At 43.2% G+C, this 24,280-nt stretch overlaps 2 protein-coding genes across 4 annotated transcripts in view; both read left to right on the top strand.

Moving 5' to 3' along the window:
* LOC116721371 (tumor necrosis factor receptor superfamily member 14-like) overlaps positions 1-24,280 on the top strand; it is a 1,133,408-nt gene that overhangs the window by 1,017,674 nt on the left and 91,454 nt on the right. The window lies entirely within an intron of this gene.
* Positions 1-24,280, top strand: part of flna (filamin A, alpha (actin binding protein 280)) — a 56,588-nt gene that overhangs the window by 27,897 nt on the left and 4,411 nt on the right. The window contains exons 5-43 of one of the 3 annotated variants that reach the window (XM_032564257.1): positions 1,185-1,303; positions 1,393-1,470; positions 2,241-2,403; positions 2,499-2,699; positions 4,856-4,993; positions 6,419-6,545; positions 6,619-6,755; positions 6,868-7,064; positions 7,145-7,258; positions 7,491-7,634; positions 7,729-7,852; positions 8,422-8,582; positions 8,666-8,756; positions 9,495-9,664; positions 9,812-9,929; positions 10,461-10,573; positions 10,696-10,845; positions 10,954-11,272; positions 11,676-11,849; positions 11,936-12,098; positions 12,179-12,339; positions 12,535-12,702; positions 12,841-12,964; positions 14,192-14,348; positions 14,758-14,947; positions 15,939-15,962; positions 17,088-17,335; positions 17,755-17,826; positions 18,463-18,562; positions 19,445-19,585; positions 19,682-19,810; positions 20,101-20,274; positions 21,224-21,385; positions 21,467-21,670; positions 21,758-21,910; positions 21,994-22,116; positions 22,218-22,484; positions 22,571-22,708; positions 23,542-23,657. In XM_032564257.1, the coding sequence (XP_032420148.1) occupies positions 1,185-1,303; positions 1,393-1,470; positions 2,241-2,403; positions 2,499-2,699; positions 4,856-4,993; positions 6,419-6,545; positions 6,619-6,755; positions 6,868-7,064; positions 7,145-7,258; positions 7,491-7,634; positions 7,729-7,852; positions 8,422-8,582; positions 8,666-8,756; positions 9,495-9,664; positions 9,812-9,929; positions 10,461-10,573; positions 10,696-10,845; positions 10,954-11,272; positions 11,676-11,849; positions 11,936-12,098; positions 12,179-12,339; positions 12,535-12,702; positions 12,841-12,964; positions 14,192-14,348; positions 14,758-14,947; positions 15,939-15,962; positions 17,088-17,335; positions 17,755-17,826; positions 18,463-18,562; positions 19,445-19,585; positions 19,682-19,810; positions 20,101-20,274; positions 21,224-21,385; positions 21,467-21,670; positions 21,758-21,910; positions 21,994-22,116; positions 22,218-22,484; positions 22,571-22,708; positions 23,542-23,657 (5,852 nt within the window). The remainder of the gene's footprint in view (positions 1-1,184; positions 1,304-1,392; positions 1,471-2,240; positions 2,404-2,498; positions 2,700-4,855; positions 4,994-6,418; positions 6,546-6,618; positions 6,756-6,867; positions 7,065-7,144; positions 7,259-7,490; positions 7,635-7,728; positions 7,853-8,421; positions 8,583-8,665; positions 8,757-9,494; positions 9,665-9,811; positions 9,930-10,460; positions 10,574-10,695; positions 10,846-10,953; positions 11,273-11,675; positions 11,850-11,935; positions 12,099-12,178; positions 12,340-12,534; positions 12,703-12,840; positions 12,965-14,191; positions 14,349-14,757; positions 14,948-15,938; positions 15,963-17,087; positions 17,336-17,754; positions 17,827-18,462; positions 18,563-19,444; positions 19,586-19,681; positions 19,811-20,100; positions 20,275-21,223; positions 21,386-21,466; positions 21,671-21,757; positions 21,911-21,993; positions 22,117-22,217; positions 22,485-22,570; positions 22,709-23,541; positions 23,658-24,280) is intronic. The other 2 variants (XM_032564266.1, XM_032564273.1) reach the window with 2 other exon arrangements.

The following is a 24,280-nucleotide window of genomic DNA, read 5'->3' on the forward strand; positions in this document are numbered from 1 at the left end:
TCTTTGCATTCAATACTTAGCACAGTGGTTGTTGAAAGTCTGAAGCATGGTGGTGGAGGGATGTTGTTGTGGGCCTATTTTATAACCCCAGAACCTGGGCAGCTGAAAGTTGGTGTCCATGAACTCCTCTGTAACTGTTCTAGAGTCGAATGTCAAGGTTCTCCAATGCTACATCCAAAGCAGAAAAGTCCATGCATGGTCCCGTGATTGAAGGACATTCGTTTTCACACACGCACACACACAACGTGGACCACCTGGGGAACAACCGTCCTGGTTCTGTCTACGTCACGCCACATATAGTTAACAAAACTGTAATGGAGAGACTGCAATGCCTTTCTGTGATGACCTTCTCTGTGGAAAATAACTTTGCAGTTTGAGTTTTTATCCATTTGATAATCTTTGTAGGTGTTTTATGACCAATCGAGAGATGACAGACATTTGTGTAATGTGTTCTCAGAAGTATTCGTGTCGCCTGCCGATACAAAAACCGGACAGTTGAAGCAAAATATTGACGTTGCTGTCTGAGTGATTTTTTCACATACATCCCAAGAAACTTCAGATCAATCACACAATAAATTGCACACAGCTCTGTGTGAAACAGTTTGACCCGGGCCTGGTGTCCAAGGGATGGCAGACGCCTTCCTGCTAACAAAATGACGCAATATTTGACACACAACTATGTCAATAAGACCTGTTTTTGACACTTTGGATGAAGTATTGGGAGAGCCTGAAGGCTGTCCAACAGCTGAAGTTTGGCCCAACCTGCGTCATAAACCGGATGACAGAATCGTGGTGGCACAATGTTCCAGTCAAAATCCAGATTGAAATTCTATAGTGGGACCTTTTATTCAGCGATGCACAGATCTACGACTGTAACCTCAATCCACTGAAGAAACATTAGTAAGGGTGAACTAAGAAGTCGTCAAGCATGCAAGGGAGTGTAAATGATTACTAGGAGTTGTTGCTAGGAAATCTGGTTCTGCGAGGTATTAATCTATAAGCTGGACGTCTTCCATATTGCTTTAGGGTTCATTTTGCATAATGACGTAGCGGAATATGTGATGTGTAGTTCATCTGAGGCTGAAGTCTCCCAGTCTCTAAAACATCAAATCTGTCATTTGAAGACGTATCTATCTGCATTCCTGCATCTGCTGCATGTTGATGTGTGTGTCTTGTCTCTGAAGGGATTGAGCCGGTGGGAAATGTCGTGATGAAGAAGGCGATGTTTACCGTTGAGACCATCAGTGCGGGGATGGGAGAGGTGCTGGTTTACGTAGAGGATCCTGCAGGACACAGAGAGGAGGTTTGTCAATCTTTGGGAATGTAGCCTGTTTAAACTAAAGCTTTTTAAAAGCTGATGTTTTTGTAAACTGTTGTCCAATTGTCCTTTAGGCCAAAGTGACGGCGAACAACGACAAGAACCGCACCTACTCTGTTGTCTACACCCCCAAAGTGATGGGCATGCACAAGGTAAACTGACCATACTTCTAATGCACAATGGATGTGTGAGGGATTGCTTAGTCACACAAATGTTAATATTAAGGGGCAAAAAGTTGTCTTTAGATTATGAGAACAGGGGAAGAAGAGCATGCCGAGACTAAACAAGTGACAAACTGCTGCTTTCAGTACCAAACTAAAACCTGCTGCGTATTTTTACCCTTACATCACACCCCGTTTTAAAAATATCCACACTTTTGACCTCAAAGACGAGAAATCTGACCAAAAAGACTGACTGGACCAAGTGTTTCATAAAAACGTGTGTTTGTGTGGGGATGTATACTGAAGTGCTTTTTGTGTATACAACCCAGAGTAGCTCAGGAACTTTCATGGGAAAATTGCAGAAGGTTTTGTGTTGACTGGATTAAGTACAGAACCTGCTACATTCTCATGCAGTGTTAATTATATGAATGCAGAGGGAGAAAGATGTACACCAGATTGGTTATTTTGTTTCATTTTTTTTCAGTTTGATTCATAGGTTACAGAAAAATACTTTCTGGGACAAAATTCAACAACTTGGCAAAGACTTAGTTTTAAGTCTAATCTTTAGTGTCTTTGTTGAATCTAACAATGATGGAGAAAATGGTTTCAGTTGAGAAAAATGATTTTGGCTTCAACAAGGTGAGACCTGAAGAACAGAACACTTGGAAGGTTTTGCTGCGGTCTCTCATTAAGAACTGGAGTAATTAAATGGGGAAAACGAGAAGAGTGAATGTTTTTGTTTTTCCCCCTCTGTTTTCCAGGTGACTGTTTTGTTTGCGGGGCAGCATATTTCAAAGAGTCCCTTCGAGGTGGACATCGGCATGGCTCAGGGCAACTCCAGCAAGGTGACGGCCCAGGGCCCTGGCCTGGAGCCGTCGGGCAACATCGCCAACAAAGCCACCTACTTTGATGTCTACACAGCAGGTAGTGTTTAAGGGGGATGCGGTCCGTTTGCCATCGAATCAAGTAGGAAATAAATCAAGACAGGATTCCAATGTTTGATTTGCTCTTGCTGAAAGGTGCCGGTGTCGGAGAAGTGGAGGTTGAGGTCATGGATCCTGCGGGAAAGAAGAACACTGTGCCTTGTACCATTGAGGACAAGGGCAACAGCAGCTACCGCTGCACCTACAAGCCCACCCAGGAGGGCCAGCACACCATCTTCATCACCTTCGCTGGCGGCCAGATCAGCAAGAGTCCCTTCACAGTCGACGTGGGAGAAGGTGAGAGCCTGAATCTTGTGGCGTCACACCAGTTGTTGTTCCAACATGTTGACTGTAACGGTTTTCCTTGTGAACCTTCAGCGTTAATCATTTCAAGCTGGTTTCTAATTGTGCTCTGTCTCCTCCTGCTGCTGTGCTGGATATCAGATCTTCTGTCCTTCTCTCCTCCCAGTCTTCTCTTTGATAGCGTCCCACTGGCATCTGTCCACTCCTGAGGACGGCCTCTTCCTTCTGCTGTCATTTCCTGTTTCCTGGCGTCTCTCTTGGGTACCCACTGTGTGTCAGAGATTGGATGCATGAGAGCTTGTGGCTTGTGATCATGTACTCAACATTTCTGACTGGACTATTTCATCCTGGAAATTATTCATTAGTTTAAGGAATTCCCTACTAATGACTAATTTTCCCAGTTTAGACTTCACATCATGAATTCAGAATGAATCAAGCTTCCAGTGTAAAGTTTCCTTCTTAGGATCAATCAACAGAAAAGTATTTTCTTCCTTTTTTTCATAATTGTATGGAATTATTAAGCCTTACTGCTTTATCAAGCAAGTAAGGCTTAGTAAATTGTGGCATAAGGATGCTAAGCATCTTTTTAGAGATATTTTGGGTCACCATGCTATTGACATTTTAAGTTTTCTTTAGCATCTTTTGTTATTAATTGACCTGGTTAGTGCAGCTGGGATTGCTAACGTACCAGTCTCAGATCCCAGTGATCGTGGGATCTTACCTTAACTAAGCCAACATTCCTAAATCCAACATGTTTCATGACAGATGGCTGAAAGCTCAAAAAGAGAACATGGAGCAATTTTTGCCGTTATCTGTTTAGCCTTCCTGTTATTAGATAAAAGTCTTGCACTCATTCTGGTGCGACCGAATGAACTGCAAACTGTCTTGACATGTCGTAGAAAGCGTTAACTTTTAAACCATCTTCTCACTTCTCTGTTCTCTCTTTGAATACATTTAGGCATGATACCAAATGGCCACCTTTCATTCTTATACTCTAACCTTTAGATCCAGTGCATTCACTAATCGAACAGCGAAGCCATGCTGGGGTCTGGTCGGGACAGACTGAGCTGAACAGTCAGAATCTGATCAACTGATTAATTTTTACAATTTGTTTGCGCTATTTTTGCAGTTTGTACTTTCCATGATATCATTTTTAATTTTCCTGGGTTCTGCTGCGCAGATGTTTACCACGAGACCACAGCATGGTCTTTTGATGACTTTAATAAATGATCTAAATATCGGGCGGCTTTTTTTATATTGGTCAGGAAATAATGACCGAAGACAATCAAAAATGTTTCTTTTCTTCTTTTCTAAAGGTAGTTGATCCCAGGAGGAAGACAAATGCTAAAATCCTCTTTAAATGCCCCTTAGGGCTGCAGTGCTACATATTTGTTAAAATGCTTTGTGGTAATGCATTAAAATGTACTAAATGGCAATCCATGCTGCCTGTGAAATAAAATTAGTAATATTAGTAATGCATATTGATTTGAACAGCAGTAACTTTAGTTTCACTTTATCAGCAGTATCCGTTTGTCTTTTTTAACAGGTTTTGCCAAATTCTAGTGAATCTGTGCAAAATGTGGCTAGTTTATTCTTATGAGTGAAGATCTTTAGTTTTGTAGTGACTTAAAATGTTTGCCATCAATCTGAAACCAACACTTCTGTTTAATGACACACACAAATGTCCTAAATTAGCTCTAAACATTTTTGCTGCATTAATGATTGAGATCAAGTAAAAAATTTGACAGGTCTAATTTTATATCTTATCATTAGTTGCCTTCCTAGTGTGTTTTCTGCTCTTCGTTTGCTTCCTGTTGACCAGGCAGCTCTGACTGCGGCTCCTTCTTTATTTAGAAGATAAGGGCAACTCTCTACTTCAGTTTGAAGAAACTTCCTTTACTGCGTCAGCAGCAAACTCACTTTGTGGGATAAGATAAATGTTGAGGCACCAGAAGTTTAGCGGAAGGAGAGGGAAAGCTTTCCAGAAACTGTAGTGCGAAGGCTGGACCTTTAACGCGAAGGCTTCATTCCTCCTGCACCTCATCCAACGTCCACCTCTCACGTTGCCTGTGCTTATAAAGTTGAATTGAAAAAGCTCTGTGGTGTTTTCTTGGGCTGCTTCTCCCTAACCTTCTCCTGTGTGTTCACAGCATGCAACCCCAGCCTGTGCAGAGCGAAAGGTCGCGGCCTGCAGCCAAAGGGCCTGAGGGTGAAGGAGACGGCAGACTTTAAGGTTTACACCAAAGGAGCCGGCACCGGGGAGCTGAAAGTCACCATCAAGGGCCCCAGTAAGTTCACAGCTCATTATCTATAGAACTCCAGTGAAAGCACTCACGGCTATTTAAAACACAGACTTTCACTTCAGTGCTGTGGCATTGGGTCTGTTTCACTGGAATCGGTTCTGGTTTCATACGGCAAACGATAACATGTTCCAATGACCAGCTTTGACTGAAACTGGAGTCAGTAGCGTTTTGCATAATTTGACATCTGTGCAGCTGATTTTTATTGCCATGTCTCTTTAGCCAACTGACTGCTTAGATGGATCTCAAATTTAAAGAAACAATTCTTCTACAGCCTCATTCCAATTCAGTCCTGCTCTCTTCAGGTGTTGCTGGTGCCTAATTCGGGTGTCACTAAGATTTAATGTCTACATTAAGACCAAACCAGGTGTTTTCCACCCTAGCTGTTCCTGGTCTTGTTAAATATAGCCCTTTCTTGGGGTCAGATGTGTCCAGTGGAGGGGAGATGGACTGAAGAGGCTGCTGATTTGTAGGCACACAGCATGTTCTTTAGCCAAACCTGTCCAGGGTGAACCTCAACCATCACAGGACTGACCCAAACAACCAGGCACACATACTTTCCGAACGGAGGACAATTTAGCGTGTTTTCATATCTGATAGTCTGGTGGACTCTGTTTGATTGAGAACCAAACTCGCAACATTAGCTTAGTGACATTGTTCTATTTTCAGCTGCTGCACTTCTTTCAAACAAACCAAACCTTTTGAAGAACATGTTCGCCTCCTGGCCAGTGGTGGCGCTGGACCAAGAACCACTGAAACGACCCAAAAAAACACTGAAGAAGAAACTGAGCGCAACATCCCGCTTCGCGAAATGTAAACAAAAATAGAATGTTGTCAGATTTTAGAGGATTTCTCTTTTGTCTTCGGTAAATGGCCATGAGCCGTTTTTCCCACTAGCGTGGCGCATTAGTTTTGGTTGCGTTTACCCAGAATGCCCTGTGCTGCAGTCCGGTTAGGTACGCATTCAAACCGCACTGCTAGAGTTCACTTCAACCGAACCAAGACCTTTAGGTGGACCAGAGTTTATTTTTTTAATTTTTTGGCGTTCACACCGCAAAAAAACGAACCAAACTTTCACCTAACGTGGGTATTTCTGGCTGTGAACGCTGAAGGCAAATAGGAGGCTCTTAGCTTTTCTGTCCACTTGCAACCCCATGTATTTACTAAAATCTTTGCAAAACTGACCTTAGGCTTTAAAACCTTGCTTTGTGGATAGAAGGTCTACACAGCATGTTCACTACAGAAAAACATTTTCTAATTCCTCTTTGGGTTCATTTAAACTAAGATATTACAGGACTTGAATTGAGCCAACAGCACTTTGAAGGGCTTTAGGTCTGGCTAGGAAACCTTAAAGGTTTTCTAAATGCTGCATGAGTAAAACGTTCTGTTGTAAATCAAGTCCTGTATTTGCAGAGGGAATTGAGGAGCCATGCAAAAGGAAAGACCTTGGAGACTGCGTGTACGGGTTTGAGTATTACCCCACCACTCCTGGAACTTACAGCATCACCATCACCTGGGGAGGACAGCACATTCCCCGCAGGTATTGAACCACCACTGTAACTGGAGCTGGTAGCTGGGCTTCACAATGACTGACCCCTGCTTCTCCTCTTTAGTCCCATTGAGGTCAAGATTGGTTCTGAGGCCGGTCAGCAGCTAGTGAGAGCCTGGGGCCCCGGGCTGGAGGGAGGGGTTGTTGGTAAATCTGCAGACTTCGTGGTGGAGGCTGTTGGCCAGAACGCTGGTACCCTGGGTGAGTAAGTGGAGACGAAGGGGAAGGAAAATCCATCCCATGTCTGTCGGGCTTAAGTTTCTCCTGCCTACACTGCGTCTCCAGGAGCACTAACCCATGTCCTCTTGCTCAGGTTTCTCTGTGGAAGGTCCATCGCAGGCCAAGATTGAATGTGACGATAAGGGCGATGGCTCATGTGACGTGCGCTACTGGCCCACAGAGCCAGGCGAGTATGCCGTCCATGTGCTGTGCAACAACGAGGACATCCAGCACTCGCCCTTCATGGCTGAGATTGTCAACGCTCCGGGGAAAGACTTCTACCCTGACAAAGTAAGAACACACCCAGGGACACGGGCTGGAACAAAGAACTGTGTCCTTGACTGTTTTTTAAAGCTCGACGGCCATTTCAGGTTAAGGCGTATGGTCCTGGCCTCCAGAGCAGTGGTCTGGCTGTTGGAAAGCCCACAGAGTTCACAGTGGACACCAAACAAGGAGGAAGCGCTCCTCTCACGATTGTTGCTCAGGTAGTTTCTTTTGTTGTGGTCCAAAATGTTCACTTACTGCAAAGATCTATTTGTTTTGTGCTTTATAGTTATATTCCACTTAAAGATTTTATACTCTTGTAAAAGACCAAGATTAAGTTTTTATTAAACAGATTTAGCCGTTACAGTTGTGCTCGTCATTAAAATCCTTCCATACCAGCATGTCCTAACTGAATTTTACACACTTATCTGAGAACTATTGTTTACTGCGTAGGATGGAGAGGGCAACCCTGTGGATGTCCAGGTTAAAGACAACGGTAACGGCACATACACCTGTACTTACACACCCCGGAAACCAGTGAAGCACACTGTCATGGTGTCCTGGGGGGGTGTCAACATCCCCGAGAGTCCATTCAGGGTGAGGTTCTAAAATCTGGATTTTGGTTTGGTTTTATGCTTCTGCAGCCCCAGAGGTCTCTTAAGCTCTCGTCTCTGTGTGTCTCTGACTCCAGATGAATATTGGTGCTGGCTGTCACCCGAACAAGGTGAAGGTCTCTGGACCTGGCGTAGCAAAGACCGGCCTGAAGGCCTTTGAACCGACATACTTTACTGTTGACTGCTCAGAGGCTGGTCAAGGTAAGATGACTTGAAGGAAACAGTCCAGTTTTCTGCATCTCCAACTGAGATCCTGTAAAACATATTGGTGTTAACATGCAAGTAGTAGGGGTGGATACTTACCATATTGTTTATCAAATATTGTGATAAATCTCTCATAAGAATTTTGATTTATTGTTATGATAAATTCCAATTACGTAATAATGTTTGAAATCCCCCAAAACTGTCTGTATTGTCATGATTGGTAGTTTTACTATTTTCTCCATTATTTGTTCAATGAGAGAATCAATAAATATACATACATTTTAAAAATATGATTAAATGCAGTTTAGTGACATTTTTATATGGATGTCCTAACAAAGTATATTACAATTTTTTTAATTTTTTTTTTGATAGCAGTATTTTTGTTTATGGGGTGTGATTACTGATCCATCTCGCTACCCTATAGCCATGCAGTTAGCTAAAACAGGAGCAACAAATGGTTCTTAGTCACAACTTTTATCACAATATTAACACGAAATTACATGATAAAACTTTTAAGTCCATATCACAAATGGGAAAAGTGTATTCATATCGTCTCTTGGCCTCAGGTGACATCAGCATAGGAATTAAGTGTGCTCCCGGTGTGGTGGGACCAGCGGAGGCAGACATAGACTTTGACATCATCAGGAACGACAACGACACATTCACTGTTAAATACACTCCTCCTGGAGCCGGCAGCTACACCATCATGGTGCTGTTTGCTGAACACGTGAGTTTGAGCCATACGCGATTAGCCAGAATGTATCAAAAGGTTGGCACATATGTGCTATAATGCTTCTGTTTCCTGTTTAGGCCATTCCCATGTCACCGATTAGAGTGAAGGTGGATCCGTCTCATGATGCCAGCAAAGTTAAGGCGGAGGGACCAGGACTCAGCCGCAGCGGTATGAGCGCTGCACAAAACACTGACCAGTCATTACCGACTGTTATGATGCAAAATACAGACCCAATTGGACTTGGTGTTGAATTTTCGAAGGAATTGGAAATAAAACAAATTGAGATCATTGGAAATAAACAAATTATTTCTGTAACGTATTTTTAAGTTATTTTACATCAAACTGCTTATAAGCTAGCCAAAAAAAATGTAGACATGTCCTTCTCAAACTTAAATAATTGCGTTATTTAAGGTTTGATTTGAAATGGTCAGATTGACTGGGTCCAACTGTTCTTGTCTGGTTTCGAGTCTGGACCTGGGAACGTTCAGTAGAAGCTGGTTAGGGGATTTGTTGTGTGACGGTACACATTTCAGGCAAATATGATTCAAAATCATAAAGAACCTACAAAAATGAAATCTAGATCTTTCAAGTTTATATAATTTATCTAGATAAATTTGGCTTTTGTTGTTTGCTTTTAAGGTCATTTACTACTTGTTCAAGCATCAAATTTGCTTCATTTTCTTGCACTAAGAATAAAATAGTGCAAGAAATCATTTCACAAATGATTTGAATTGTTTTTTATATATTTACAGTTAAAATAAATCTAATCTCATAGCATGTAACGGGTTTAATTTTTTTAAAAAAAATCATTTAAATTCATGCCAGTTGGTTAATTCAGATTAATTTCCCACAAGGACCCTCCTTAAGGGATCAATGTTTTTATGCTTTGGTCTTTTCTCCCTCCAGGAGTTGAACTGAACAAACCCACTCACTTCACTGTGAACACCAAGGGAGCTGGAAAGGCCAGCCTGGACTGCAGCTTCAGTGGGCCGACCAAAGCAGAGGCCGTTAAGGACTTTGAAGTCATAAACAACCATGACAACACACACACTGTCAAATACACTCCTGTGCAGCAGGTGAGACGGCGGAAGCTCTCTTGCCGATTAAATGTCAGACACGATTAATGCGCCGCACTTGGAAGCTGGGAATCTGAGTTAAAGAGGCTGCGTGTTTAGGGGAAGGTGAAGTAAATTTCATCATCTTTGCTCTTGTCTCTCCATCAGGGTCCTCTGGGAGTTGCTGTGACTTACGGTGGAGATCATATTCCCAAGAGTCCCTTCAATGTTGCTGTGGCTCCGACTCTGGACCTGAGCAAGGTCAACGTCACTGGACTAGGAGACAGTACGTTCAAACCTTCAGTCATGTTTGTGTTGCATAATCCAGTGTTTTTCAAAGTAGGAGCCTCCAGGGCGGCGCTAGAGGGCCTCAGAAGGTTGGAAGGAAAATGAAGAAAGAAATTATGACTAATTAAATATATATATATATCATACACTTTAATGTGTTTTTCAGTCATTATTACAAAATGTCAAAATTTGTAACATGTTAAAATAATTTCTTGAAATGTTAATTGATAAATGCGGCTGCCAGTCAAGCTACTTCGCTCCTCAGGCTAGTTTAGCAAGTTCAAAATGGACAAGTTTCAAACGAGAAAAAAACTCATTGCCAATTAAATTCTGAAAGTGTGAAGCAGCACTTATGCTAAATGAATGTAGAAATAATTAAACTTTGAATAAAGGTGAGAAATGTTTTTTTAAAACTTGAATTTTTGCCTGCCTTGGTTATCAGATTTCAGAACCAAATTAACACCTACTGTTGCCACACTCCCTTCCCTGCATTTTACCTGGCCCAAGAATGCTTTTTGTGTCACTACAGAAATGACCGTCGGCAAAGACCAGGAGGTGACTGTCAAATCGAAGGGTGCTGGCGGTCAGGGCAAAGTTGCCGCCAAGGTTACCGGGCCTTCAGGAAAACCGGTCACTTGTAAGGTCAGTTTGACTTTAGACTTTTTCCTTTTTTTTTCTACTCCAAAATCTCTGAATTTTACACGGTCAATTTCTTAAAAACTACAGTACTGAAATACTTTTTTTTTTCTTTCATTTTGTTCCAGGTTGAGCCAGGGTTGAGCCCAGAGACCAGTCAGGTGAAGTTCATCCCTCGTGAGGCAGGGCCATACCAGGTGGAACTGACCTACGACGGAGTGCCCATCCCTGGATCACCCTACGCTCCTACAGCCTACCCTCCTACTGACCCGTCCAAGGTCAGCAGAGTCGCCCTCCCTTCTCCTAGGCCTTCATGGATCTTATCAGCATTATTTCATTTCCTTATAAAGAATCGGTCATTTAACTCTGCCTCCTTCTCCGTCTAGGTGCGCTGCTCTGGCCCAGGACTGGAGCGGGCCAAGGTCGGGGAGACCGGAGAGTTTGTAGTGGACTGCACCAATGCTGGTCCGGCTGAGCTCACCATCGAGATCATCTCGGACAGCGGCACAGAGGCCGAGGTTCACATCCAGGACAACGGAGATGGAACCTACACCATCACTTACATCCCACTCTACCCGGGCTCCTACACGCTCACCATACGCTACGGAGGCCAGGATGTGCCAAACTTCCCCGCCCGCCTTACCGTGGAGCCGGCCATCGATGCCAGTGGAGTCCGTGTGTTTGGACCAGGAGTGGAAGGCAAAGGTAACCTAGCCATCCACTTGAACAATCAACTTCCAGGAGACGGATATATATAGTAGGGATACACTGATATGAATTTGTGGCAATATTAATTCTGCTGTTATGGCCAATAACAAATATTTATAGATATTTTTTATATTGTATATATATTTCAAAAATGGCCACCCTGCTTCTCTGCTGCGGTTAAACAGCACAAAATCGAGCATTGCATTACTATCACTGTCATATGACCAAACACACACATCCCCATTTTTACATGTCAGATATTGATTTGTTAAATGAACATCATGTAAAGATCTGAAACTGTAAACCTGATGATCCCTGTCATCTGAATCAATCATACTTTAAATGAGCTACATCTGCACATGCTATGACAACTGTATGTTGTGTGATTTTTTTTTTTTAGGAGTATTCCGTGACGCGACCACAGACTTCACCGTGGATGCTCGTGCTCTCACACAGAACGGAGGCGACCACATCAAAACTCGGATCAGCAGTCCATCCGGCAGCTGCCCGGATGCCGTGATCACAGACCACGGCGATGGCATGTACGCCGTGGAGTACACTCCCTACGAGGAGGGTGGGTTTAAACATCGCGACACGAACATTAGCAGGGGGGCGATACCTACTGGCTGGTTAGGATTGTAACTCTGTTTGTGTGTTCAGGCCCTCACAGTGTGGAGGTCTGCTATGATGGCTCTCCAGTGCCCAAAAGTCCATTCCGTGTGGCGGTCACCGAGGGCTGCGATCCGGCTCGTGTCCGTGTTCACGGTCCTGGCCTGAAGAGCGGCATCACCAACAAGCCGAACAAGTTCATGGTTGAAACCCGGTACGGAAAAAGTTCAGGTTGGCTCATCCGGCGGAGTGGCTCCGTCTCTTCGTTTTTATAATGCCATGTTCCTTCTGCAGAGGAGCGGGAACTGGAGGTCTTGGTCTGGCAATGGAAGGTCCATCAGAGGCCAAAATGTCCTGCACTGACAACAAAGATGGCAGCTGCAGTGTGGAGTACATTCCCTATGAGCCTGGAACATACAACCTCAACATCACCTATGGAGGGCAGCCAGTCAAAGGTGACTCTCAACTACAACACCTTCTGGAGGAGTTTGTCTCCAACACCTTGAGATTGAATATATGAGAATCAAAAGCAAATACTAATCTACTCAACTTTAGCATTTACTAATGTTTTTCTACATTTAAAAAATAAACTTTGTAACTTTTTCTGTTTTTTTTTTTTTGTTGTTTTTTGTTTTTTTTTGTCTGAGCAGGAAGCCCCTTCTCTGTTCCAGTCAGCGACACCGTGGACAGCACTAAGGTGAAGTGTCAGGGTCCTGGCCTCAGCAGCAACGTCAGAGCCAACATCCCTCAGGAGTTCACAGTGGACGCCTCCAAAGCTGGAGTGGCCCCTCTGCAGGTCCGCGTTCAAGGACCCAAAGGTGACGAGCGTTCTTGATTGTTGTGACGTACCTCAACGGGATCCACGATTAGTTGCAGCAAAAGACTTTATCTGGGGAAATATTCCATTTACGTTTCACAAAATGTAGAAACGATGAGCTCATCGCTGTTTCTTGCAGGAGTCGTGGAGCCTGTCGAGGTGGTGGATAATGGAGACCAGACTCACACAGTCAACTATGTTCCCACCAGAGAGGGACCCTACTCCATCAATGTCTTGTATGCTGATGAGGAAATCCCACGCAGGTAAAACTCAATGCATCATTTGGCTCCAGCAGTAACTATTATTGGTAGGCATTTATTGTGTTATCATTTATCGTGATAATTTTCTGGTCATGAGAATTTAGATTTAGTGATTAAAAATCACACTTTGTGACTGGGGTCCCGAAAAAGCACATTATAAATAAGTATTTTAACAGTATTTGTGGAGCTATGAATATCATGTGGAGCAGTCACAGCCTACATAGTCACAGTTCAATAAGAAAATAGCTTAATAGTTCTTATCGTCACGTTTTTATCGTCATCACAATAGCACAATAAAATATCAACACTTTCAGTCCATATTGACCACCTTGAGTAACTATACTGTAGAAGTCTTTGTATTTATATTTACTGCATATGGAAACATCATAATTTAAGCTTGAAATAATCAAACCTGGTTGTTGAAACACAAGTCGTACAATTCCACCATATCATCTGAAAATATTCATATTCCTTGGACCTTTACAGTTTTGTTACTTCGTGTGATCAACACATGATCAACAGATTCTTCCACCTGAGCTGTGGATCACTGCAGCTCACCCACAGACATCAGAAACTGCTTGGCTGCTTAGTTTTCTCTTTACCAGGCCTTGTGGGGTCTGGAATCTGTGGAAGCTCCTCAGACCCTGCGGCGTCTCTTAATGACTTTGGCCAAAAATGATTAGTAACTGAGATGTGGAGGGAATTCGTTGTTGTTTTTGCAGTTTTGTTCGTTGTGTTATCATGACCTATTGTGAAAGCATTGTCCAACAGAATGAGGCTAATTTTGCAAGAATCGTTTAGTTTTAACATTTTGTTCACTTTTTGATATTTTGTTCCAAACTACTTTTTCAAATTTTTCATTTCTAATTTGGTATATTTGTCTTTTTTAAAAGCCTAACAATAGGTTCTATTGTCAGGTTCTTAATTTCTAAAGAGTTAGTCTGATGTTCTCTAACAAACCTCGGAGACCTTCATAGAGAATAAATTACAGGCCAGTTGATTTTTTTTAATTTTTTTTACTAATTAGAGGATTTATGAAGAAATTGTCGTTTTATCTAATTTGCGATACAAAATAAATGGTACTTTTTCATTTCAGGGTCCCTGGAAAAATATCCTGCTGTTCATGTTGAAATAAAACATCTATGAAAAATCGCTCTCAATTTTTCCCCAACCTTTCAGTGGTGATTCTTGGTTGCTGTTCAAACTGCACTTCCTGTCTGCCTCTTGCAGCCCTTACAAGGTGAAGGTCCTGCCGACCCACGACGCCAGCAAGGTGCGTGCCAGCGGACCCGGCCTCAACACCACCGGCGTGCCCGCCTCTCTGCCTGTCGAGTTCACCATTGATGCCAAAGATGCGGGTGAGGGACTGCTGGCGGTGCAGATCACGGTGAGTGCTCACGTTGAGGTCAGAAATCGGAAGCCTGACCTCTGGTTCTTTTTAAAGCTCTGACATACACCTGGATTTCTCAAAAATGAATCCTGCATAATGTAATTTAAATAATTTATGGCGAAAAAGACAATGCCAAACAATGATAAAGGTAGGTATTAAAATTAGACGGACGATAAGAGTGGCCCAGCAGGAAGTATGTAAGGTCACCATTACTTAAAGAGAAGAGAAGACGATGTGAACTTCATTTGCAATATTTTTGGGTTGTACTCGAGCAAATTTGATTATTTGAAAACTGATTAGATATTTGAGTCTCCAATCTTTGCATGTTTTATGCAGTCGGATAGAAAGCATGAAAACTGATCATTTGGTGCAATTTTTGAGCGTTTAAGTCCTCGTGTTTCTGCAGGACCCAGAGGGGAAGCCTAAAAAGGCAAAGATCCGCGACAACCACGATGGGACCTACCTGGTGTCGTATGTACCAGACATGACGGGCAGATACACCATCCTAATCAAATACGGAGGGGATGAGATTCCTTATTCACCGTACCGCATCAGAGCTCTCCCCACCGGAGACGCCAGCAAGTGCACCGTCACAGGTTAGCTTCTTTACGCTCACACTCTGATTTATAGAAACTTTGTATTCTAGAGTTAGAATCAAAGTTCTTTTGTTTTAGTTTGCTCCATATATACTGAAGATCAAATGACTTTTTTTTTTTTTGTGTGTGTGTGTCCTACGCATTTTACTGACTTAATTTGGCAAAAAAAAGTAGAGATCAGAATCTCAGCAATTATGGACACATTCATCTCAGTCATTTCTTGCTGCATTTAACTGCAAATTGGGTTCTTTGAATACAGAGAGCCCAGTGGTTTCAAAGTTTTTAAAGTCCTAGACTTAAAAAATCTTTTCATTGCTTTTTAGTTGACTGAAAATGTCTTTGACGCCATTTTTCAAAAGTATAAAAACGTATTAATTTCAAACGTAAATCATTTGTACGGTAGAGAAGTTCCTGCGATCTAAAAGTGTACAAATACATGAAACACAAGCAAATCAAGAAAACTTCAAATTGTTTTAAAAACTTATAGAAAATTTTCCCCCCCAAAAAAATCAACTGTAAATATAATGCGGTCATCTGATTGTCCCGCAAATATTCACAAGTCATTATTTGCACTGGCAGCAGTGTGACTGCAGAGTGGCCACTATGTGGTCTGATGTTTTGAATCTGACAGATGAATGAACTTAACGTGTCAATTTGCTTGTGTTTGTGTGATTGCCTTTGTTTTCTCCAGCTGCATTGCACTGAGCTCTCCCTTTCAACATGTCCCATCAGTTTTTATTTGCTGCTCAGGTCTCATTTTTCTGTGCATTGGTATGTCATGTTGCTCACGCTGTGCTCCTCAGTTGCACCTCACCTACACTCCCCCTCCCCCCAGACACACACATGCATTTCACCACCACCGTTCTTCAGCCAACTGTCTGGAGCACAGTTAATGCCACCCAGCACCCCCACATCCTTATCTGACTGTCTTTTATTTGTCACCTTTTTTCTTTTATCTTGCTCCCCTGCTTCTCACCGTTCCTTTTATCAGTCTCAATCGGCGGTCACGGTTTAGGTAAGCCCTGTGAAAGATTCGTAACAGAAGAATTGCTCTCTCTCTCCTTTTTTTTTTTGTTTTTCTTTTCTTTTCGCATGGAGAATTAGTGGTACCAAACCTTTCCAGAATATCCCATCCTGTGCTTTATTTATTTATTTTCTTTCAAACTCATTTACTTCTCTCATAACACTTCCTGACTCATGTTTTTATTGGACGGACTAAAGGACTAACAGCATCAATAGGACGGCATGGTGGAATGGCTCTTTTAGCTAATCTAGTTATAGTTGTAGATTAAATTGAAACTTTTTAATAACAGATGACTAGTTGGTTACAAGTTACATGAGACTTGAATAACATGACTAGATCTGACCCAACTTTAACCTGGTCTCATGGTTGTGGAATGTGCATGCATTGTGTTTTTACGAAGGTAAACTTGGGAAGCCGTATGGAGGAATGAACCTGCCAAAACTAAAAATGCTCATCAAAATAAAGATGTCTTAACTATGTAACATGTGTGGGGAATGTGTTGCATAAAGTATTCACATATTTTAGTCCTATCTTACGATTTTATTTAAAAATATTTTTTTGTAGTGTATATTCAAGATTACATTTTTTTTTTTCTCCAATGTTTTATTTGGCCAAATGTTTTTTTTGGTTTTTTTTTTTCATTTTTACAATTTACCACCTTTGACAGAACTGCATTTTAACTTTAGTGAATTTATCTTAACCTTTTAAAGAACAATATCTCAGTGAATTTGGATGTTTATCATAGTTCTTTGTTTTGTACTTATCACAAAAAATTGTTTTTCTTTTTTGTAAGATGGCTTTACATCATTCCAAGTGCACATTCTGAAGAAACTCACTTATTCACTTGGAAAATGTATGGAAATGCAAAGAAAATAAGATAAAAATGAATGAAGCCCATTAATCCAAAATGTGAACTCAGAAATGGATCCAGCTAATTTAAGAGCCAAAAGGACAAAATAGTTTGTCTATATTTGGATGCATTAAATGATGTATTAAGAAATGCAATCCACTTAAACTGGCTTGATTTTGGGTATTTGGCATGTTCAGTCTTCCATACTTTTCTACACATCAGACTGTAACAACCAATCACATTATGTATGTTTTTGTTCTCCTAAGGCGCTGGTGTTGGTCCAACTATTCAGATCGGTGAACAGACAGTCATTACAGTTGACGCCAAGGCTGCTGGGAAAGGCAAGGTGACGTGCAGCGTGTGCACGCCCGAAGGGGCGGAGCTCGACGTGGACGTCGTCGAAAATGAGGACGGCACCTTTGACATCTTCTACACTGCACCGCAACCCGGAGAGTATGTAATATGTGTCCGTTTCGGAGGGGAGCACATTCCCAACAGTCCGTTCCAAGTTACGGTGAGTTGCTTAAACTGCAGACGCACAGGTCTGCTATTCTTAAATGTTTGGCTCAAGATTGCAAAAGAAAGACGAGTTGATTTTAAAATGATAAGAACCAAAATGAAACTGGAGAATTTTACATGTTTAAAACCTCTTATTGCATAATTGTAGACTCAAATCTCTGGGCTCTCGAGCTGGCTTTACTTCATTTTCTTCAGAATAGATTAGCATAAAGTTTCCATTTGAAGTATTTCTGCTCTTGCTCCAGATATCCCAGGTTCTTCAGCAGAACAAAGCAATGATGCTTCTGCCTTTCCTTACGAAGTCATTATTTAGAAAATCTTCTGGCAGTATGAGTGTTCCCTAAATCATTTTGTTTCACACTTTCAATCCTTCATCTTTTGTGCCTTCTCTTCACCACCTCCCTACCCTCCCAGGCTCTGGAAGGACCATCAGACCAGCTCATGCAGCAGAGACAAATGCCCCAATACTACGCTCAACAGCCCTGGGTACCTAACAAACATCAAGCTGGTCTTGAGCTCCATTTGTGTTTAGCTGCCTTATTTTATTTGATTTTATTTTTTTTGCCCCAGTTGTCATGCTTCCATGTCATTGTTTTCATCCCACAATGCCTCACTTCATCAGACTCCATCAGTGTCTGTCTCTCTTTGCAGGTGTTTCATTCATACTGATGCCTTTTTCTTATCACTTCGTTCCCTTCATGTGAAAAACTGAGTCCCTCCTCCAACACATGAACAGTGCAGCTGAGCTTTACAATATCACATCCCCATTATGGGAGAGATTTACATTTCCCTCAGAATTTTTTTTAATTTTTATTAAATAATTGTGCAGCTCTGTTGTTAACTGCTTCATGTGGGAATCGCTTAAGAAACAAAGCGATTTTTCATGAGAACCGTCTTCCTCTCGTCTCTGACCCACTGGTTTTGTTCTCGCAGTTTGTGCTGGCGCCATCGTCTTGACCATAATCCTCATTTGTCATTTCATTCCATGTCGTCTCATCCCTGCATTGGTGTTTGGAAGCTTTACCTCTCTTGTCTTGCGTTGTGCTGATGGTGTGCAACATGGCTTAGCAGAGAAGCGCACCATAAAGTCCGCAATCCTTTAATTTCTGTTCTGTCTTTCAGGCAACAGACAGACCAGTTGGGATGAATGGCCTGGATGTGACAGGACTTAGACCTTTTGACCTGGTTATCCCATTCACCATTCAGAAGGGAGAGATCACAGGTAATGCATAAAGTTTAAATCTCGTCGTTATGATGTCCTAAGGACCGGCTACAAGTGATAGTCGAGACCTCCTAACCCAAGACCAAATCAGTACCAGACTCTATTGAGGCAGAGACGGAACCAAGACTGTTGAGGGACTGAAACGAAGCCCGCATCACATGATACAATAAAATATGAAGCACTACATTTGCTTGCGTCCTTCAATATGTTAACTATATTAGGTGAGGTGACGTTAGCTTATGCATCATGTTAGGAGGCAAACAGCTGACAAAACAGAAACTGGCGCCCTAAAACACATAGTGAATACACTACACAGGTAGCTAACATAATATGTGTAGCTAATGACTAAATCTTTGTGCGAGTTGCAGGCAAGTAATTTTGGTACAGAGGTAGGTTGCTAACATTAGCTAGCTAGCTTTGCTAACGGCACTTTCATAGAGTTTACCCTTCTTTGTGCTTCCTCGCTGATGATGGGTTGGAACTAGTCCCCACCATCTCTGAAAACAAAGCACTGTATAGTTTGAGTTGCTCTATGCTGTCTTCTGCGTATCTTCAGCAATACAATTCGACGACATAAATCCCAAAGAATATATTGGATTGTTGACTGCAGTAACAAAATACATATTTAGGAAGGAGTTATGTTGTTGATGGATTTGAATCTGAGTGTTTTACAGCCAATGAAAGCAAGGATGTTAAATAAAACTGGCAATATTCTGGCTATTTAGTGATATTTCCACAGTTGTGGTCTTGAGAAAATCCAGAGCCCTCAATGTCCAAGACCCAGACAAGATGGGGTACAAGATGAGACAAACTATCAAAGTAGTATAGAGTACTAAACCACTAGTGACAACATATGCCTCTATTTTGTTTTTGTTTTTGAAGGTGAAGTCCGAATGCCATCAGGCAAGGTGGCCAAGCCCGACATCACCGACAACAAGGACGGCACCGTAACCGTGAAGTACGGTCCCACAGAGGCCGGTCTGCATGAGATGGATATTAAATATGATGGCATCCACATCCCAGGTACATCAGAGTTCTGCAATACCTGCAGCTACTACAGCATATCAAAACGGCCTAAATGACTGTTTTTTCATGCCTTTCTCTGTTTTCCATCAACAGGAAGCCCCCTGCAGTTCTTTGTGGACTACATGAACAGCGGGAATGTCAGTGCCTACGGCCCTGGTCTTATCCATGGAACCGTGAACAAGCCTGCCGTCTTCACTGTTGACACTAAAGACGCTGGAGAGGGTATGCAGAAATGACACCAACTTCTGTGTTCACACAAACGTTAAATTCAAGCTGATCATGTATTTTTATTACATATGTATGTAAAAACTACACATACATGTGCATACCTTTTTTTTTCCCTCCACAATGTATACGTAACTGTCTGCACATAGACTGCAGGTGGAACTGAAGTCAAATTCTTCGCTTTTGTGCAGAAACCTGACAAATAGTCCGGATTTTGATTGTGTTTATGAGAATGAATCTTGCAGAAACAAAAATACAACTTTGTGTGTTGCTGTATATCAACGCAGGTGGCCTTTCTCTGGCCATCGAGGGGCCATCCAAAGCAGACATCAGCTGCATGGACAACCAGGACGGGACCTGCACAGTGTCCTACCTCCCTGTCCTGCCAGGGGACTACAGCATCCTGGTCAAATATAACGACAAGCACATCCCTGGAAGCCCCTTCTCTGCCAGAATCACTGGTAAGGCTGCGTTTTCGACCCGGCAGTCAAGTTAGCGGTCACATTTTCATTTCAACCTTTCAGATCGCACGTCATGACTGCTGACGTTTGGCAGGAGCATTTAACAAATTAGTGTTTTAGTCCTTTTTATCTTTGCAATCATCCTCCTTCAGGGATATTTCTTTGACAAGAGTTCTTAGGGGACTTTATGAAGACAGTTTCTGGACACGTGTCAATGTTTGCTCTATCTTAATTGTATCTTAATTTCCAGGTTTATTACTGGAAATTATGCTGCATATTTTTGTAAGCAATCAGTTTTTGTGAGATCTTCAATGAAAGTGTAGGCGTTTGAAAGTTGTTTTTGTTTGTTTGTTTTGCATGAGTGCTGTGAATAGTTGTCTACTTGAATGAGTCATAGGTCAGAGTTAAATGGCTTACTGACCTATAAACTAGCGAAAAGAGAAGAGTCCAGATGCTGGACTGGAAGGAAACGATTCTCTTCTTTATTGCCAAATCTCAGGAAAACAAGAACCAGAAAGAAAACCTTCAGATTATTGAAGTTCTTTGCAAATTAAAAGAAAACAGGAAATTTTTTTCCTCCAAATATCCGATATTCTTAGATCATAGTTTGTCAGAATGTTTATTTTTATCTTGTATTTATTTGCTTCATTGCACAGTAAAATGATTTTAATAAGTTGCTGCACAATGGCATTTGACTGGTCGTGCTACCCTGGAAGTCTTTTCCAGAATAAACATCTTAACTGGTTTATTAGCCCCGCCCACTGACGCTGGTTATGAGGATAATGGATCACATGAATTCATGAACCATGGCAACAGGAATGGGAACAATGTGTAAAAAAAGACTTTCTACATACTGCTGACAAATATATGCATTTATTACTCTATCATGGCCAGTAGTGGACGTCCACACATGTAGAGTTTGTTCTAATCAGCCTGTCCTCGTCTCCAGGGGACGACTCCATGCGGATGTCCCACCTGAAGGTGGGGTCGGCTGCTGACATCCCTCTGGACATCGGCGAGCTGGACATCAGCCAGCTGACCGCCTCCCTCACCACGCCCTCGGGTCGCGAGGAACCCTGCCTGCTGAAGATCTTGAGGAACGGCCACGTTGGTGAGTCCGCCGCCGATCGGTCCACAGGTAACCTCTTTGGAGGAATACGATCGGTGCTTTAACCGCCGCCGCTTCCGTCAGGCGTCTCGTTCGTGCCGAAAGAGATCGGCGAGCACCTGGTGAACATCAAGAAGAACGGACGCCACATCGCCAACAGCCCCATCTCTGTGATGATCAGCCAATCGGAGATCGGCGACGCCAGCCGTGTGCGTGTCAGCGGGCAGGGCCTGAGCGAAGCAAGGACCTTCGAGCCAGCAGAGTTCATCATCGACACTCGCGATGCGGGTAAACGCCCGGAGGAGATTTTGACAAAATTATTCCATCTGAAAAAAACAAGGGAATTGAATATTAACTTATGCCTGTTGTTGCCAGGATACGGTGGCTTGAGCCTTTCCATTGAGGGACCCAGCAAAGTGGACATCAACACTGAGGATCAAGAGGATGGCACCTGCAAGGTCACCTACTGCCCCACAGAACCAGGAAATTACATCATCAACATCAAATTTGCTGACCAACATGTGCCAGGTGCTTACCATTAAACGGTCAGGGGTTAAAGGTCAGGAATACAGGGGGTTTTGGCTTACTGAACCAAGGGATTGTGCACACAGGGAGCGCCTTCACGGTGAAGGTGACTGGGGAGGGCAGGATGAAGGAGAGCATCACCAGGAAGAAGAGAGCCGCTTCTGTCGCCAACGTGGGCAGCCAGTGTGACCTCAGCCTCAAGATCCCAGGTGACCCAAACAGGAAGTTGGGAAATCACAAGACCCAAACGTCTACTTGTTCTGTTGGCGATCTGACCTCTTCCTTCCCCCCCTAACCCCTCTTCCTTCAGAAATCAGCATAGCGGACATGACGGCCCAGGTGACCAGCCCCTCAGGTCAGGTCCACAAAGCCGACATCATGGAGGGAGAGAACAACACCTACTGCATCCGCTTCGTCCCCACCGAGACGGGCGTGCACACGGTCTGCGTCAAGTACAACGGCATGCACGTGCCCGGCAGCCCCTTCCAATTTACCGTCGGGCCTCTGGGTGAGGGCGGAGCCCACAAAGTTCGCGCCGGGGGGCCGGGCTTGGAGAGGGCCGAAGCTGGAGTACCAGGTCGGTGCGATCGGGGTGTGTCTGTGTGTGTGTGAGCAGCGTGTGTTTTCCCACGGTGAAACTGACTCCTCTGTGCTGCTCCTTAGCCGAGTTCAGCATCTGGACCAGAGAGGCCGGGGCCGGGGGCCTCAGCATCGCCGTGGAGGGACCGAGCAAGGCAGAGATCACCTTCGAGGACCGCAAGGACGGCTCCAGTGGAGTGTCTTACATTGTTCAGGAGCCGGGTGAGAGGAGACGCACCTAGCATGTGCAACAAATCAAATGGTTTTCATGCACAGGAGTTAAACATGGAGCTCTGTTTATAAGGCACAGAGTTATAAACAGAGCTCTAAATACAACCATCTGATGATAATTGTATCAATTTCTCTTTCAGAAACTATAAAAAAAGCCTTTTGTGAATAAATTAAATTGTCTGAACGATGAAATACAGCTAGAAAGAATTAGTAATACTGAGTACAGTCTCAAACCTTTTCCTATTTACAAATTTTGCGATGTTGGGCAAATATTTTATTTTATTTATTTTTTAAATAAAGTCCAACAGATAAGAAAAAAGCTCCGACTTATTTGTTTGGTGATTGCTAAATAATTTGTTGCTGAAAATGACAAAAATCAAATACTGAGATTATAAATGGAAAGAAACCCAAATATCTAGGGTTGCACCACTAAATCGGCCAGCTGTTAAAGATCTGTAATTCTGGGAGATCGGATTTATCGGCCGATATGTACTTGTGAAACCGATCTAATCCTCCGCCGCAAACATCTGAAAATCAGCCAATGGCCCCCTTTGCTCTGCTGTGAGAGAGGACTGACGGACCCAACCTGACGGCAGGTCACCTCTGCATGTAGATGACAGTCACCCTACTGTTGCCGACTGGGAGACTCTATCGTCATATTTTGTTTTTTCTTCTCGGATAAAAAAAAAACCACAGTATCTGCCAAAATCAGAGTAGGTCATGCTTTTCAAGTAATCTTGTACTCCTACAAATACTTTCCATGAGTGACTGACTGCTCCCCGTCGACCAGCTTCAGTGACTCTGACCGTTGTGTCGTCCTGCAGGCGACTATGAGGTGTCGATCCGTTTCAACGACGAGCACATCCCCGACAGCCCCTTCATCGTCCCCGTGGCCTCGCCGTCGGACGACGCCCGCCGCCTCACTGTTGCCAGTCTTCAGGTGAGGCTCTGAGACACGCACACATCCGTGTGCATGCAGACCAGGCCGCAGTGCACTGCCCGCCATGCAGCAGCAGCTTGAAGCTCGATCCATCTGGGTATCAAACCAGAGAAGATGCCGGGGGGAAGTTGATCAGTTTTAGTTTTGGGGCCTTAAACGACCTAATCAAACATGTCAGTTGATAAGTAGAAAAGGAGAGAACAGTGAGTAGACGCTGTGAGACTAGAGTGGACAGGTGAAGCTGTACGATGAGCTGATGCTGCATGGGGGGGCAGTTCAGGGGCTTCTGGGAAACTCGAGGACTGTGTGTGTTTCTCGTGCCTCATTCTAAAGGCTCCCAACAGCCTTCCCGCTCTCAAGCTGTGACAGGGCGCTAAAGGGTTAAAGAGGTCGGAAACGGGCTGTTTTATTTTCTCTTCCTGTCTCCTTGATCTCACACATACACACACATCCATTACCAAACCTCACATTCCATTGATTTCCAAAAGAATCCTAGAAAATCTAGAGTTGGGTTCTACAGATGCGTTTCTATGGGTTCTCCTTTGCTCTCACACACTCCTTCACACGGCTTAAAGAACTAAAATTCAGAACCAGATCCACAGATTCTCTCGGGTCCATTCCAC

The sequence above is a fragment of the Xiphophorus hellerii genome, chromosome 1 (assembly GCF_003331165.1).
Source record: "Xiphophorus hellerii strain 12219 chromosome 1, Xiphophorus_hellerii-4.1, whole genome shotgun sequence".
NCBI lineage: Eukaryota > Metazoa > Chordata > Actinopteri > Cyprinodontiformes > Poeciliidae > Xiphophorus > Xiphophorus hellerii.